This window comes from Hemicordylus capensis, chromosome 3, assembly GCF_027244095.1.
Source record: "Hemicordylus capensis ecotype Gifberg chromosome 3, rHemCap1.1.pri, whole genome shotgun sequence".
Lineage (NCBI taxonomy): Eukaryota > Metazoa > Chordata > Lepidosauria > Squamata > Cordylidae > Hemicordylus > Hemicordylus capensis.
The window spans coordinates 119,024,773-119,043,373 of record NC_069659.1 but is presented as its reverse complement, the minus strand read 5'-3'; the positions used below and the strand labels follow the sequence as shown (position 1 = coordinate 119,043,373).

At 41.1% G+C, this 18,601-nt stretch overlaps 1 protein-coding gene and 1 long non-coding RNA gene across 3 annotated transcripts in view; both read left to right on the top strand.

The window, feature by feature from the left end:
• Positions 1-14,719, top strand: LOC128350303 (uncharacterized). 2 transcript variants are annotated; one of them, XR_008319248.1, is made up of 3 exons: positions 1-121; positions 1,305-1,360; positions 14,227-14,719. It is a non-coding gene; the product is annotated as an uncharacterized LOC128350303 (long non-coding RNA). The 2 variants fall into 2 exon arrangements; XR_008319249.1 differs by having other exon boundaries at positions 13-121; positions 1,279-1,360.
• Positions 14,720-17,533: 2,814 nt separating this feature from the next.
• FRMPD4 (FERM and PDZ domain containing 4) overlaps positions 17,534-18,601 on the top strand; it is a 564,699-nt gene continuing 563,631 nt past the window's right edge. Inside the window, exon 1 of the mRNA XM_053312354.1 lies at positions 17,534-17,792. Within this exon, the coding sequence (XP_053168329.1) occupies positions 17,695-17,792 (98 nt within the window). The 5' untranslated portion in view covers positions 17,534-17,694. The remainder of the gene's footprint in view (positions 17,793-18,601) is intronic.

Sequence of the window (18,601 nt, the reverse complement as noted above, 5' to 3'; positions counted from 1 at the left end):
CCGCAGTGAAGCCTGAACTCGAGTAGGGCCCAAGCAAGCCAGGAAGGAGGAGGCAGCCAGAGTGTTCTCTGCAGCAGAAGACCTCTTGCTGCCCTGCTTAACCCAGACCAGCATTTGCCAGGTAGAGTGTGAACTCCTTTTTGTGGTTACCTTTCCCGCCCCCCCCCCCATATATAGGGATCTGCTTGCCATAGGGCTTGGATATGGGGGGGGGGACCGAGAAGTCTCTGAATATTTATTTTGAAACAGATTGGAAAATTTGCTGACTTAAAAAAAACTATCTAAAAAGTCCTATAAGTGGCTTGTTTCATGGCAGAAAATTGCAAAAACTTCTGCAACAGTATTTTATTAATTTTATTTATTTATTCATTCATTTATAAATGCACTTATGTTCAAGTTGTTTTGCAACCCAGAAGGTCTGAGTGAGAACTGTGAAGCATGTGTGGTGCTTTTATTTTATTTTTCTTGTGTGTGAACTGCTCCCCAATAACTTGCAGGGACTTCAGGGTAAATCTGGCCAACATGTGAATGCAGCACCTCCATTCCAGAGGAGATGTGTGTTAAAGGGCTTTAAAAGCCTCCTGTGAAAAACCTCCTGGAATCGAACTTGACTGAATTTGTTCAGAATTCTGGGAAAACAAACATAGGTTCACCCTGCATGGTTGAAAGTCTCCTTTGCTAATCTGCAGCGAGGGGCCCATTTTAATAATTCATCTTTCTAGTGTGTTCTAGGCATTAAAAGTAATACAAATGTATAGTACTCAATGTATATCACTATATATTGTGACGTGTGTGTGTGTATTCAGTGAAATGTATTTGCAGGCAGCATACTTATTTTGGAATATCAGACTTAAATCCTTGGGGGCCTGGGGTGTGCGGAGGCCCTGGACTTTGGGGGGGGGCATTTTAAAATCTTGTCTCTGGGCCCACTCCAACCTTGCTACGCCCCTGGGTTCAACTTTCTGGCTTTTCCTCCTGGTTTCAACACTATGAAAACATACAATCTTTTTGCAGTATTTGATTAATTGCTATTCTCCATCTTTGAAGAAGGCCTTTACTGCCATGCGCTTTCAAACCATGCCTTTGGCCTATCTCTATGGAAGATTTCATAAATTACCCGTGGAAGCACGACTCTGCCCCTGTGGGTCAGGTCAGGTGGAGGACATTATTCACTATGTATTTTATTGCCCCTGGTATGAGTTAATTAGAGATAATTAAGACAGATTATTAACAACTTTAGGGGTTCCATTATGGAAAGTTTGATATTTCCTTTGGCAGATGTATTCCCTTCTGTTACCCACCAGATTGCTATTTTTGCCGCCTTATCTATGAAAACGAGGAACTTATTTACCAGCAGAAGGTATGGTCCTAAACTATAATTTCTGTTTCATTAGGATGATTATTTTTGTGACATATGGTGATTGTGGTATGTACTTTTTCATTTTTCTTTATTATGACCTGCGGTTAAAACACTACAGTTTTGACTGACTGACTGACTGACTCATTGAAGTCAGGCAAGAGCATGTCTCTCTCAGCCTTGTGGCATCTTCCTCACCTCATCAAGATTCCAAAACATGACAGTGACCATTAAAATCTTGGTGGGAATAAAATTGTAGCTATAGAGTATTACTGGTGGCAGATCCTGAAGAACCCTTCACACTCCATGCTCCATTTATTGTTGGAGTGTATGATTATAGAGATCCACCTTCCAGTAAGTACAGAAGTTACATGAAAAGCTAAAAGCCTAGTTGGGCACAGATGTTGCTAAATTTAAAGCTATAAAGCACATTATAAAGGCAAGACAGGAAGAAATTGATTGAAAATGGGAATAGGCTGAGCTGTTCAATAGAATAGTAGTAAAGCACTGTAAACCACACTGGGTGGAGAGTAGATTTTTAATGTCCACTTTGCTTCTGACCTTTAAGCCCTGTGGATTGTGGTTTTGTTATATACTTGTGAGGGATGTAACTGATTAATGCTTCATATTAAATGCTTTTTTGAAATGCTGTGGCACATTTAAACACTCAGTACTGGCTTGTTGAGGAGCCTGCCTATGTTAAGTAAGCACTCCTTTTGATAATGTTATTTAATTTAACACTATTTAATTTTATTACATCTTAATCTAAGGATTTCAGAGTGGCACATGTTGTACTCTTCCCACTTGTTCAACAACAAATATTGGTTAGTGTCAGGCAGGGGGGAGATGGCCCAACATCACCATGTGAGCTTCATGGTCTCTCTAGCTTAACATTCTAAACATAACATTACACTGGAGCCAGTCCTAGCTTTAACCTCTAATTATAAGAGAAGTATGTCATCTTAAGTGGTGCAGTGGGGAAATGCTGACTAACAAGCAGAAGTTTACCAGTTAGAATCCCCACTGGTACTATATTGGGTAGCAGTGACATAGGAAGATGCTGAAAGGCATCATCTCATACTCAGGGGTGTACATATGGTGGGGCAGCCAGGGCATGTGCCCTGGGCGCCACTTGAAGGGGGCACCATTTTAAAAAATTATTATTTTTTAAATGGCTGCCAAGAACAAAATGGCCACCGCACATGCTCAAATGGCCTCTGTGAGGCCCTAGGCCATGCCAGATCTCGCAGAGGCCATTTGAGTATGCACAGTGGCCATTTTGTTTTCAGCGGCCATTTAAAAAATATTTTAAAAAATGGCCACTGCACATGCTCAAATGGTCCCTGCAAGGCCCTAGAGGCCAGTGGAGAGAGGGGGAACCTTTGCAGATATCCCCCCATGGCCTTATGAAGCCCCCTGAAGGGTCTACAGGTTTAAAAAAAATTAAAAATGTAATATAAGTCACTGTACACATATTCAGTTTGGACAGAGGCGTATCTAGGGAAAATAGCACCTAGGGCAAACACTGAAATTGCGCCCCCTGTCCAAGCATCTGACACCCATCTTTCTGATAACTTTACCATAATATCAGCTGAAAAATACAAGTCAGGCTCGTTAATCTTTTAATATTTCAAAAACTATTTTAGCAGTGGACTTAGCCAGACCAAAAAATGCTGGAAAACTACAGATTTCAGTATTCTGGGGCTCATGAAACACCCAAATACTGTGTGGAGGTGTACTTGGAAAACTAAACAGAAGTGCCTGTCTAATTCTCTACTATGTATTGTAGCATCACCATTACATAAGTTTTAAAAATAAATGGAGAATTTGGCTTTTCCCAGATACTCTGTAAATAATTAAAGGATATGCAGAGTAAACTGTGTCACTGCTTGGAATATATTCTAGTCTTTCAGAAAGACAGTTAAAATGAGAGAAAGAGAGCAAGTAACTCCCAGTGGGCCTTAATATTAAGGATTTCACACTGATTCAAAGACAAATTCACCATTAATAGCCATATTATTAAGACATCACATTTAACTCACTTATCACAAGAAGCAAACTAAGAGCGAATGAATACAATCCTAGCTCATAAGCATCAGCTCAGTATTCACAAGCCCTGATTCTCTGTACATAGTGCCAATATGAATATGTGTACAGTGACTTATATTATATATTATTATTATTTTTACCTGTAGCCCCTTCGGGGGGCTTCCTAAAGGCTGGGGGGTTTGCAAAGGTTCCTCCTGCCCCCGCTGGCCTCTAGGGCCTCTGAAAACAAATGGCCACTGAAAACAAAATGGCCACCGCGCATGCTCAAATGGCCTCTGCAAGGCCTGGCATGACCTAGGGCCTCACAGAGGCCATTTGAGCATGCACAGTGGCCATTTTGTTTTTGGCAGCCTTTTTAAAAAATTAATTTTACAAAATGGCGCCCCCTTCAAGTGGTGCCCGGGGCACGTGTCCTGCCTGCCCAACTCCTAGATACGCCCCTGAGTTTGGCACTATGTACAGAGAATCAGGGCTTGTGAATACTGAGCTGAAGCTCATGAGCTAGGATTGTATTCATTCGCTCTTAGTTTGCTTCTTGTGATAATGAGTTAAATGTGATGTCTTAATAATATGGCTATTAATGATGACTTTGTCTTTGAATCAGTGTGAAATCCTTAGTATTAAGGCCCACTGGGAGTTTCTTGCTCTCTCATTTTAACTGTCTTTCTGAAATACTAGAATACATTCCAAGCAGTGACACAGTTTACTCTGAATATCCTTTAATTATTTTCAGAGTATCTGGGAAAAGTCAAATTCTCCATTTATCTTTAAAACTCATGTAATAGTGATGCTACAGTGCATAGTAGAGAATTAGACAAGCACTTCTGTTTAGTTTTCCAAGTATACCTCCACATAGTATTTGGGTGTTTCATGAACCCCACCATACTGAAATTTGTAGTTTCCTAGCATTTTTTGGTCTGGCTACATCCACTGCTAAATAGTTTTTGAAATATTAAAAGATTAACGAGCTTGACTTGTATTTTTGAGCTTATATTATGTTTGGACAGAGGGCACAATTTCAGTGCTTGCCCTAGGTGCTATTTTCCCTAGCTACTCCTCTGCTCACATTGCATGGGAGGAGGCAATGGTAAACCGTATTCTACCAAAGAAAACCACAGGGCTAGTGGTCGCCAGGAGTCGAAATCAACTTGATGGCACACTTTACTTTTAAGTCTTGTATAAAGAATCAGGGGAAAATATAAGGCACCAGAGGAGAAGTTGTTTGTAAAGGAATCTGAGACTTTGCATTCATTTCAAATAAACCTTTTAACCTGTCTCTCTTGAGCCACTTCTCTCAAACCATTCTTGGTTTTATTCTGAGAACTGAGGGAATAAAAAGTAAAAAATAATAGAAATATAACATCAGAGAAGATATGATGCCAATTTTGAAGTTGTGTGGCAATGATCAGTGTTTCAAGGGAGGAGGAAGCTAGGAAGTCTGGTCAGGGCATAGAATTACAACATTGCTCCTCTTGATAAAAGATCATGTCATCTAATAGGTGCATGGTTTAGGGATAACAGCGAAGAAAATATTTTATTGGATGATTTTAAATTGGCTAAGAAGTGGGCCAAAGTGCTTTGTCATTTATTAATAAGTACAGGTGATCCTCATTATTCACAGTCCTGGCACCTGCAGTTCTGTGGTTGTTTGGATCATAGGGACCCAGTTTCTTTATCCATGGTTTTAAAAATAGGCAATATGTGCCTATCCATGGTTCTTGGGTAGCTGGAAATGATTTCCAATGTCATTTCCTGGTCTCCCAGGTTGAAGCGGTGGCCAGAAGTGCCTTCTATCAGCTTTGGCTGATACGCCAGCTGCGTCCATTTCTTGAGATGAACGACCTCAAAACGGTGGTACATCTGCTGGTAACTTCCAGACTGGATTACTGCAATGTGCTCTATGCGGGGCTGCCCTTGTATGTAGTTCGGAAACTACAGTTGGTCCAGAATGCGGCAGCCAGATTGGTCTCTGGATCATCTCAGAGAGACCATATAATTCCTGTATTGAAGGAGCTACACTGGCTGTAGGGATGTGCAGACCGGTCCAACAGTCTGGGGGTTTGGGATCGAACTGAAAACACCTCCCCCTGGTTCTGTCCGGACTGGAATCGAACCTCCAGACACATTCACAATTTTTAAAAAAAGATTTTTAAAAAAAAATTTAAAGTACTTTTAACTCCTTCAGGGGGCTTCCTATATGCCGTGGGTGTGTGTTTGTGTCCACGAGGGTTCCCCTTCCCCACCGCCGGCCTCTGAAGTCACTGCTGCAGCCCAGGAAACTGATCATTTTGGCCTGTTTGGGCCTCTGTAGTGCACAGCGGTGGCCATTTTGGCTGCCACTGCGCATGCATAAATGACCCCTGTGAGCCCTGGCATGACCCAGGGCCTCACAGAAGTCATTTGGGCATGCACGGCAGTAATTTTATTTTTTCAAAATGGTCACCACACTTGCGCAAATGACCTCTGCAAAGCCCTGGGTCATGCCAGGGCTCGCAGGGTTCATTTATGCATGTGTGGTGGACAAAATGGCTGCCACTGCACACTACAGAGGCCCAAACAGGCCAAAAATGATCAATTTCCTGCGCTGCGGCAGTGAATTTAGAGGCCGGCGGGGGGTGGGGAGGGGAGCCCTCATGGACAAACGCATACACCCCGTGGTATACAGGAAGCCCTCCGAATTCACTGAAGGTACTTTAAATTTTTTTAAAATTGTGAATGTTTCCGGACATGGACCGGACCCGGGTGGGGGTTGATGGGGGATTTGATGGGGGGATTAAATGGGAGGGTTCAATGGGGGAAGGGGAACCCTCACAGACCCCCCGAATTGGCTAAAGGTACTTTAAATATATTTTTTAAAATTAAAAAAAATTGTGAACATGTCTGGACCCAGACCAGACCCCAGGGGGGGTGGTTGATGCGAGCCAGACCGGACTTGGTCAGTCTGGTCTGGAGTCGAACCGAACTGGGCCAGCCGGTTCCGTGCACATCGCTAACTGGCTGCCGATATGTTTCCAGGCAAAATACAATGTGTTGGTTATAACCTATAAAGCCCTAAACAGCTTGGGCCCTGGGTATTTAAGAGAACGTCTTCTTTGTCATGAACTCCACCACCCACTGAGATCATCTGGAGAGGTCCATCTGCATTTGCCACCGACCCGTCTGGTGGCCGCTCAGGGACGGGCCTTCTCGCTGCTGCCCCGAGGCTTTGGAATATGCTCCCTAGTGAAATAAGAGTGCCTCCCCATCTCTGACAGCTTTAAAAAAGTCTCTAAAGATGCATTTGTTCACCCAGGCTTTTAATTAATATTGTTTAAATGGTTTTAATGCTGTTTTAAAATATTGTTTTAAAAATTTTAAATTGTTGTAATGTTTTGATTTTTTTGTTTTAACTAATGTTTTACTTTTTGTTTTTATTTTGTTGTAAACCACCCAGAGACATAAGTTTTGAATGGTATAAAAATATATTAAATAATAATAATTTCCTGGCCCGGCCACCCTTTTACAGAACAGAGCCATTCTGTGGCTCTTTTCCCCAAGATTTATTATTTTTTTTATTCTCAAAGTTTTGAAGGATTTGCAGGTTTGGGGGAGATGAGCTGGAGGCCTGGAGAGCAAGATGCTATGCTTTATTTCCTTCATTTCTAGGTGTGTTTTTGAAATATTTTTTAAGCTCAAGGAACCTAACTCCCCAATTCCCGTGGACTTGGAGTTTCGTTATTCGCAGTTTCTGTATTTGTGCCTTTAGACGGACCCCCACGAATAACATGGGTCACCTGTATGCCGTAGTCTGAGGGCTTGAATTGTCCACTTTCCAGGTCATTACAATAAATGTGTAAGGATGAGAGTTCCCTGGGCAAGTGTCAAATGGACTCCAGAATGGTGTGAAGCATGTGCCGAGTTGAAGGAGTAAAGATTACATATATAGCTGACTGAATAGGTCCGTGTAAGCAACAGAGGATGCATTCAACTCCTGTCCTTAGACCTGTAATCCTTCCTGCCCACTGCAACTTGATGCAAAGAATGGGCTGCTGACACACACACACACACACACACACACACACACACACACACAATGTCTAGGATTCAGTATCCTTTTCATGGAGTATGCAATGTAAGAAAGCCTCTGATCCTTACACACGTATTTTGGAAATGCCAGTCACTTGAATGTATGTCTGCAGAACTCCACTTGGCACTTCTTGGGATCCAGCCAGCTAAGCTGAGGGGCCAGTGATGGTGGCACTGCCAAACTTGTCCTTTGAATTTCAATGGGTCTACTTGGAATAATTTTCCCCATCATTTCAACCACTGTCTCCATGAAGAGAGGTAGAATCTGAGCATGTTTCATCTTGGTTAGACTTCCTCACACTGCAGAAACCAATCAGATTTAATATTAGTTTTTCTAGTCCAGCTGTCTGCTTAGAGAGATCCACCACACTGACTATTTAGAAACATCTGCTGTTGCTGATGGCTCTACATATATACAGCCTTCCATGGTGAAGCAGTAGTCTTTTAACATCTTGGTATTTTCAGATAAGGAAAGAAGTATTGGCCACACTTTAGGAAACAAAAACCAGGAAAACTCTGTATCTGTGTATTTATGAGCCTGTTCATTTAGTGAGGAATGAAAATATTCACAATTCTAGTTGCTGGTTTATGGCAAATTCTGGAATATATTTCTTTTGCCTCTTCTCTTTTCATCTTTAGCTGCTGGACTGTGAAATTAAACACAACTTTATCCTAGTAAGCACCTGAGTCAATTAAATTGTGTCTACCAAAACAAATATGTGAGAGTACTTGTATTTCAGTGCTTCTGGGAACAGATCTCAAGGCAGCAAACAGGAAACAACGTTCATAATTTTCTCATCTTCACTGCTCAGTACTCTTTTATTGAACCTGGTAGTACTGAACAACAGCAATGAATGCACCACTGAGAGACCTTAAAGACCAAGTTGAAGACAGATCATCCTGGAGAGAATCTATCTATGTGGTCTCTAAGAGTCAACACCGACTTGACAGCACTTAATCAATCAATCAATCAATCAATCCTGAACAACATACTCCACATTCATTTCTTCATACCCAGATGCATGAACTATGCCATATCGCTCACCTAAAGGTAGTCTGCCTGTAGCCAAACACTGATTGAGGCATATCTGGCACAATTTTTAGCATAGTAGTTTTGTCACAAAACTTTGTCAGCATAGTAACATTTTGTAAATGTTATCACATTGGCCAGTCTCATGACTTAGCCCCATATTGACTAGCGCACATCATAAAGGCTTTTGCATATAATGAAATGAGTTTTTATAAAATACAGCCTTCAGAACATTCATTTTTATCCTCACCCCCAAATACTCAAATTGAACATGTGACACATTTGTGGATGTGGGAGCTTTATTTTGTCAATAATCAATTGATGCAATCAAGTTCTGAATGCATTTTTAACATCATTACCTGCTTTTTTTTCAACTCTAATGATTTTGGTATGTTTTGATATATGACCTATTCATACCATATAGTTTCCCTGTTATATAGTGTGGTCACTGTTGCTGCTCTCCAGTATTTTGCATACCAGATACTTGCAGAAATAATTATCTGTAGAATAAGTCTCTGATAATTGGGCAGTATATCTTTAAGATATCTTTCTTTTTTTAAAAAAATAGTGAGTCCAGTAAAAGCTATATCCTAGTTGTTTTTCCAACTGCTCTATTAATTTCTGCCAGAATGTTTTAGCTACTGCTCAAGATGAACACAGATGGTGAAAAAAACAAAACCCTGCCTATCTCCTTTTTGCATTTACAACACAGAATTATAAATACCTGGTATTTTATATACTTTCATAGTGTAGTATACCATCTTGTCATACTCTTAAAATAGTTATCTCTTTAAATGTAATGCATAATTATTCTTTATTTCCAAATATATGTCCAGATGCAGGGGTGTAGCTATAATTGAACAAGATGGGACAAATGTCATTGGGCCTCAGAGGAAGGGGGAATGCTGACTTGGCGGCAGCTCACTCCTCATTTTCCCACCTCCCCAATTAACTGGCATGCTGTTGGTTCCTGATGAGAGGACTTGTTACAGAATTAAATAAGAGAAGTCCCTTCCCAGAGGGGAAGGGGAGGAGTGTCAAGCAGCATCTCCCTCTTCTCCTGACCAGTAGCTGGCTAGTGCTAAGCTTCAATCCACCCCTCCCTCAGCCTGGCTGACAGGCTCAGCAGTGAGGGAAATGTTACTGAGCATCAGGCAGCCGGTCACAAGGAGAGGAGGAGGGAGGGGTGCTCCCCCTCACACTCCACACACACACACACACACACACACACACACACACACACTTGAGACAGAGCTTAAAAGATCTTCAGTGAAAGGAGCTTTTTTGAATCATGCCCTTGTTAAAAGAACAGGGCAAAACCTTTCTCTGATTCCCCCTTCCCCAAACATTCCTGAGCAACGTTTACCCTTAAATTCTGGGAGTGAAATCTGGGACTCCGTTTCTCATGGAAAACTGGTTGGGTTGCATGTGTAAGGAATAGAGCATGAATGAGTGAATAAGATTTTTTAAAAGTTGTTGGTTGATGTAGGTATATAAATGTGTAAACTGTTTCTGGTCTGGGGGGAGTGTGTGTGTGACAGGGAGGGAGGGAGTGTCTGCATATTGAGGGGGTGTATGATATTATTTGCATAGAAGTGAGAGAAAGAACATGCTGCAAATGTTTTGTGTTTCACCATGTGCTTACCATTCTTCTGCAACGAAGACACGGGGGATTGTGGGATGGGGTCGGGGGGGCGGGGAGAAGGAGGCAAGGGGCCCATCTTCTCTTCTTGTTGCAGGACAATCCAGCCTTGTTGCATCCCTGTCCAGCTATATCCCCGTTAATCAAAATGAGTAGATCTTCCAAGGTCTCCCAATTATCCATGCAGTTCAGAAATTATTCTTGTTTACACTGCCTGGCATCCAGATGAATGCTGTGTCATTATGGGGGGCGGAGACAAATTGGATGCTCTCCCCTTCCCTTTGAAGGCTACTCTGCCTCCCACTGTTGCAGCCCTGTTTGGACATTATGCTGTACACGTGTTCAGATGTCTGTACACACCTATTTTTGTGTGTGTGAATGACTGCAAGGTTATTTCTTTCCAGAAGATGATGTGCCAACTGGTAGTATTCATGCGACCAACACCACCTGTGCATCCATCAGCAAATCTATATCTTAAAATATTTATTTATTTACAAGTACACCCAAGTCATGAACCTGAGCTTTTGGAGCCAAGCACCATATGCTATGGCCCTGCATGTCTTGTTTCCATTTTCTAAACAGCAGCCACAAGGGGAGACTGATCCAGTTTGGCCCCTCGTCATGGCTGCTATTTAAAACAACAACAACAACAAGCAAGGCCAAAGCATGTGTCAAAAGTTATGTGTAGTTTGGCCCTCATGAGGAGTGCAATGCCACCCAGTACTGATTGAGCACCTTCAGGATCTCATACATCACCAAAAAACAGCAAAATATTGTACTATAGCATATTGCTTCACATTCTGCACAGGGTAACGTGGATGGTTCAGAACTGGGTGGTGCTGAATTGTTACACTGCACAGGATGTGAGCCACTGTTTTCTTTTAGAAGGAGGCTAGATGCTATAAGGCTTTAAGCCAGGAACAAGCTATTTGTCCCCTACAAATTATTCCTTTCATCACTAGATGTGGTTTATGGTTCCGTGATGATGGTTATGGTCTCCAGAGGGGTAAAAAACAAATTGTATAAATATGGTTTTCAACACAAGAACTTTACAGTATGAAAAAGCAGCTTAATAAATGGTCTTTAGATGAAGCTATAAAAAATCAATGTCTTCATATGAAAAGAGTGAAAATCAATGGCATTGAAAAGAGAGAAATGCAGTTATAATATCTTCATTTCAGAAAAGCTCATTTATCTTCTTATTTGAGCCCCACAGGCATATGAAGCTTTTGATAGATTAATTAAAAGTTGAAATGTGTTAATTATTTTCTTTTAAATGTAGATCATACTGCTCAATTTGCTTCTCTAATCGCTTAGATCAATTTCATCTTGAAATAAAGTCAATGATGACTAAAAAAAAACCCATGTAAAACATGGAGAAGATTAAGCAATATTCTCCCCATAATGCTTTACACATAAGACACTGAAATGAAATACCAGTGCTTGTTTGCCCCACACCTTAACTGGTTCTAGCTGACAGGTTCTATTTGGAATAGGGATATACAAACTGGCTTGAGGTCGAACCGGTTAGCCATCAAACGAGTCCAGCTCGAGGACTCACCTTCAAGCTGGACCAGGCCCAGTTGGGCTTGGGTCCAGTTCAGGGGTTCTAAAGTAAAAAGAATAATAATTGTTTTTTAAACACTCACGGCTTGCTCTGGTGGTCTCAGGCGGTGCTGCCGCAACTGTGTGGAGAGGGGATCTCCACTATTTCCCTTTCCCCTTGCTGGTCTCTGCTGGTCCTCTAAGGGCCATTTTGGCTGATTTTGGGGCCTTTCCGGGCCTTTCTCTGGTGGTGGCAGCCATTTTGGAGGCCACTGCACATGCGCCCTGGCTAGTTGCATAGCTGGGTCATGACCCAGGCAGTTAGTGTTTACAAAATTTTAAATTACTTTTTAAACTTTAGAAACCGGCTTGAATTCACACAGGGTTTGCTTGAGGGGACAAAACCGAACATGTCTGGTTTGGTTCGAGTTCAGTTCAGACTCCAGCAAAACCGGGCAAACCAGTTTTGTGCTGGTTTCCCTGTTTCCAAACTGGTTTTCCTGGTTTGGAAACTCTGGAGTCCCAGTATGAGTTATAGATACTCTGTTCATTCACCTTCCACCAGGCTTGGCTCTCAAATCTGGAGGTCAGCACAAAAGGCACATAAAGTGCTACTTTTCTCACTTCCCCCCTGAACTTAGCATCATACTTTCCCCATCACCCTTATCAACCTATCTACCTTCCGCAGGCTGTCTACTGCTTTTACCTTAATTTAAGTTGGTTGGAGGGTGAGCCCTTCTTTTTTCTTCAGCTCTATTTAATCTGAATTCCCTGACAGTAGATTATCTACTAAACTGAGAGGTGTATTATATTTATTTATTTATTCAATTTCTATACCACCCTTCCAAAAATGGCTCAGGGCAGTTCACACAGAGAAATAACAAATAAATAAGATAAACAAAATGGATTCCTGTCCCCAAAGGGCTCACAATCTAAAAAGGAACACAAGATAGACACCAGCAACAGTCACTGGAAGTATTGTGCTGGGGGTGGATAGGGCCAGTTACTCTCCCCCTGCTAAATAAAGAGAATCACCACATTAAAAGGTGCCTCTTTGGCAGAGCTGTGATTTAATTTTCAATGACAAAGGAAGCAGGAGCAGTTCAGGAATGACCTGAATGAGTTTCCTCCCTAAAGAATGATGCCATTTTGTAAATAGTAGAGATGACCAAATGTATCAAATTCATTTTCAGCTGTGCGTCATTAACTCCATCTCTTCAAAAGGAAGAGTGAGATGGGACAGGCTTAAACACTATATGTCAAGGATCTTGGGACAAGTCACACACATTTTCTCTTACAATTCATGCCAATAAGTGCAAGATTGTTATCTATGTGTTATTTACTCATATATTTATAACCTGCTTATATCTCAGGTGTCTAGATATAAGATGCTGCTTATATCTCAGGTATCTAGCTGAATGACATAGCAGCTTTGCTCCTAGCTCAGTTGTCAACTTTGTAATTTCTGCAAGCCAAAGTTGAGCCAGGAAGAAAATACATCTCATTCCAGTTATAGGAGATAGCCTTTTCTTAAACTGGTTTATTTTGAATGGATCATGTGTGTCATACGTAATACCTTAAGTTGAAAATAAAACCACATTGTTAGCTTTATGGGTTTCCATATGATATTACAGACTGTCATTTCAGCTTGGTGATGGAAGTCATCTAAAAATAGTTAATGGAGATTTTCATTTACCATGTGGACACCGTTTTTGGGGAATTAGAGCATAAGACAAGCCCTGCTGGATCAGGCCCAAGGCCTATCTAGTCCAGCATCCTGTTTCACACAGTGGCCCATTAGATGCCTTTGGGGAGCCCACAGGTAAGAGCTGAGGGCATACCCTCTCTCCTGCTGTTGCTCCCCTGCAACTGGTATTGATAGGCATTATGCCTTTGAGGCTGGAGGTGGCCCACAGCCACCAGACTAGTAGCCAATGATAGACCTGTCTTCCATGAATTTGTCTAAGCCCCTTTTAAAGTCATCCAAGTTTGTGGCCATCACCACATCCCATGAGAAATAATTCCATAGATTAATTATGTGCTGTGTGAAAAAGTACTCCCTCTTGTCGGTCCTAAATTTCCTGACCTTCAGGTTTCATGGGATGACCCCCTAGTTCTAGTGTTGTGAGAGAGGCAGAAAAATTTCTCTCTGTCCACTCTCTCCACTGATGCACAGAATTGTCTTGGGATTTTACAGCCATCATGATGTCCTTGCATTCCCACAAGGTAGCTTCTGTTTAAGTACACATGGATGGAGCTGTGCTTTTAAAATAAAAGATAAATGCATCGTTTGTTGTGGCCTGACATCTCCTCTAGGCTGAAACAAGCACCTTGTTGTAGGGCTGCCATTTTCTTCACTGTCTTAAATGTCTACATAACAGGTTGAAACCATCGGTTGAAGTTTCCATATCACCGCATTTCCATACTGGGAAATTTATTCTTTTTATTTGTGTTTGTTCCGAAGCTCTTACAGGCACAGAGTGTGTATAAAAAGATGGCAACCCTATTCCCTCCTTTTCTTATTCTTTCTCTGAAAAGGTTTCCATCAGGACGTTCTCTGTAGAGCAGCAACTGGCTAATAAAGCACTTCAAAGGTTATGACAGAGTATGCTGTTCACCAGCAGTTGAGTATTCTAAATTGAAATAACAGCAATGCATGAAGTAGTCTCTAACATTCAGCCTGCTTTGGAAGGTTCTAGGGAATCTAGGATGTTTTGAACTGGAAATATATTGTGATGTGCATGCCTTGCTTTGAATTTGATGGTCATCAATGGTATCAGTACAAGTACTCAGTATTAGATTCTGTGTGCTGAACAGCTATCTGCTTGTTTATTACAACTGTAGTACTGATCACTTCTGCAAGACAGTTAATCACATGTAGTGCTTTAAAGTAATTATCTAATTTATCCTTGCAGCAACCCTTGAGCTGTGTGGGAAAGACATCCAGCAAGATTGTAATGAACCTTCAGCTGAAGAAGGCTAGCTACTGCCTTTTATACAAGCTCTCACAAATTCCAAATAAAAACTACTACTCCGGGTCATGCCTCAATGGTTATTTGCTTTCACCAGCCCTCTATGTTTCTCTTTCCCAAAGTAGAAAGTTCCTTTGGGGAGATTACTCCATCGTCTATATAAAAAAGGTGGGTCTGTGATCCCCATGCTCTCAGGATACTGAGACTTTCCAGCATCTGTAATATGCATTCCTAATCAGATGACAATTGTACATAATGTATGGGATGTGTGCAGGAATAATTCTTTATTTGATGCAACCATAAAAATGGACAGAGGTGTTCTTCTAGATGTTATGAACAATTTCTTTATGGAGCCACAATAAGTTCTGATTATCTCAATTCATTTTTAAAATGGTATATTGATGATGATGATGATGATTACATTTTATATCCCGCTGTTCCTCCAAGGAGCCCAGAGCGGTGTACTACATACTTAGGTTTCTCCTCACAACAACCCTGTGAAGTAGGTTAGGCTGAGAGAGAAGTGACTGATTATATATACTGTACCAATTTACACTCTTTTCGTGATACAAGCATGAAACTTGGCAGAAGTATATCTGAAAACACTATAAACGCTCGCATATGTGGAGTCAACACCAACTTTGAATAGTAATGGTCATTTTTCAATATGGCTGTGGATATCGCTGAAATGTCAGCCAGCCTGAAAAATCCCACAATCTAATGTATGATCATATCAATCTGTCTTAAGGTAGTCAGACATTAGTCCATCTAGCTCAGTATTGTCCACTCTGACTGTCAGCAACTGTCCAACCAAGGTTTCTGGTAGCAACAACTACAGGGAGGGACACTCTGCTGGGATGCATAGGAACAATTGTTGAGCTTTTCAGGTCTCCCCTTCTGGCAAGAGCCCTTCACATATCTCTAGGAAGTCCCACTTGAAGAAGAGGAGAGCTGGTCTTGTGGAAGCAAGCATGACTTGTCCCTTTAGCTAAGCAGGGTCTACCCTGGCTGCATATGAAAGGGAGACTAGAAGTGTGAGCACTGCAAGATATTCCCCTTGGGATGGAGCTGCTCAGGGAAGAGCAGAAGGTTCCAAGTTCCCTCCCTGGTTTCTCCAAGATAGGGCTAAGAGAGATTCCTGCCTGCAACCTTGGAGAAGCCGCTGCCAGTCTGTGAAGGCAATACTGAGCTCGATAGACCAATGGTCTGACTCAGTATATGGCAGCTTCCTATGTTCCTAAGAGAATGGACTCATGGGAGCAGCACCATGAAGCACAAGGGCTGTCCCAGGCTGTCCCCCTCTGTGCACATAGAAGTGTATTTGCATTACGTGTATACTGTGCAGTCACGGCCCCCCTCTGCTCTGTGTATGCCCCTGACCTCCCTGCCTGGGAAGCTGAAATTTCAGAGGAACAGCCTTCTGGAGTCCAGCACTCTTCCTGTCTAGCCAGTGCTGGCATGCAGATTTCAGGGCATGAAATCTTTGTGGGGGCTACTGCTAAAGGTAAAAAGTAAAGTTGTGCCCTTGAGTCAGTGTCAGTGTCGACTCCTGCTACTAGTACAATAAAAAATGGATAGCCCTTTTCAGCAAAACTGTTCAAAGTGGTTTACATAGAAACATAAATAACAAATAATAAGGGTGTCAGATCTTCAAGGGGCTTGGGTTCAGAGGGTGGTGTTTCAGAGTTGTCAGGCACTGAGTCTGCTGTTTCAGGGAACTCCAGTTTCGAGACTCTTCCAGACACCAGACTTGACTGGTGTCAAGGCCCAGAATTGGGTCTAGAGCTGATACTGCCTCTTCAGGGTCAAATTCAGAGTCACTACTTTTGGCAGTCTGTTGTGCTGTGACACATTTCTCACCCTGAGAGGATGTGGAATGGCTGCATCCTGCAGAGTGCAGATGCCCCTGGGGATTTTGATCACTTATCAGACAAAAAACCCTCTTTTGCTTAATTTTGTCACGAGACGATTGGTTAATAAATAAATAAATCTATCCTACTTTTCCAAGTGCAAATATGTACAAACATTTACATGTTTCCTTCCCCTTTGTTGTCTGTTTACTTAATTTGTAGGTCTGTGGAAAGGGTTCTGTTGTGTTTTTTAAAATTACATGTCCTTTTTTAATTCTAGCTGTCTGTATATCTTGTTTTTTGTAGGTGCTTAAGAAATAATAAAAATAAATAGAGGTGCTTAAGAAATAATAATATAAACAAATAAATAATAAATAGATGCCGCTTTGAAACAACCTTCTTTTAATATTATTTTGAGGCACCAGAATAGTTTATAAGTCTATGGTTGTGCTGTGTATTCTAAGAGCAGCTTAATTCTCTGTACAGCTGAACTCTGATGATGCTTTCCTTGAGAGGACACTCTGGAAATGAAATATATATCCACACATTCTACTTTTTCTTTATCCCTGTGGTAAATTGCTCTTGCTAAAAAAAAAAAAAGAATTTCCCTTATCTGCTAGAGGTATTAGACTCTGGTCCCTGGGTTCTACTTACTGCCTTAGACACGTCAAACTTGCTACAGGAAGTGCAGAAATTCTTAGCTTTGCTAAGTGATCTGGAAAAAAGTAACCTTTATGGTTTTTAAACAAAATCTTTTAAGTACCTCAACGTTTTGACAGTGTCCTAGATATTTTGATGGATGTCTATAAGCCTGAATGTCAGATCTGAACATTGATACAAAATAATATTCCTGTTAAAGGTGGCGGGGGGTGGGGGCTTCTTGTGGTTTCTCTCGCAGCCATTGCTTCTGTACAGCACTCTAAGCACATGACCTCTTAAGCATATCTTGTTTCTACTCAGCAGAATAATAAAATATGATTGGCCTCCAAGCACTTATTGCTTCTGTTTTCCCAGTGTCTGTGTCATGGTCATGCTCAAACACTTTGCTTAGCTATTTTTGTGGCTGTCGTATTTCACTTGGGAAGAACTCTAGCCACTCTCATTCTGAAAAATACACATAAGAGTGCTTCTTGTTGGCCCAATGAGGAGTGAAAAGATCTGCTAGTTTTGCCAGTCTGACGATCATGGAGAAGGGCTTCATCGAAGAAGAAATTCAACAGAACCTATGTCTTTCCTGGGAAACTGAAAAGGTCACAGATGATGAAGAGAAGCAGTTTTGTCAGTGAGTAATAATACTTAATTGAATAAATTATGTTACATGTTTTCTACATGATCCATAATAGCATAATTGATTTTAGCTATACTGTTGAACAAAAAAATACATTTGGCCTCTTGCAATTGAATGTAAATGCTGATGAATGTGGTGGCTCACGTGATGAGGAAAAGTATTCAAAGTAGATTCTTTGAGGCATTAACTTGTCCTTTTAATTTCAATGGGAATACTTTGAGTAATTTTCTTGTCAGCCAGTGTGATTAGAAGTAATGTTCTCAACAACGGTTATCGAAGGTCATCTTCTTATCTTGTGGGTATTTAAATTGTACACATGTTGCAACCTGTATGAAATATGTATATAACAATGAAGGATGAAGAAAATAAAGTTGGTTGAAACTTGTATGACAGCATACATTATTTCAGTACCAATTTTTTCAATGTTTCAAACCATCTCTCAAAATAAAATGTGTACACATTAATTATTTGTCTTTAAGTTCTGTGCTTTTTAAAAGTTATTATGTTTAGAATATATACTTGTACCTAGGATCTATGCTATTTAATATGAGGACACAATTGGTTTATGCGATGATGAAGGTGAAACTGAAAAGTCAGGGGACTGACAGAGTGATATGATGCTAATATCACATTTTCCTTAGGTTTTAATTTTGCACAAAGAAAAAAAGTGCAATCTTAGTAAAATTTCAATAGTAATTGCTGGTGTCTCTTTTGATCAGTATGAAATATGCACTGTGTTTATTTGCTTACTACACAGGCACATGCTGATGTTCTTTAAAATCAAAGCAGTAGATGTGAATGGA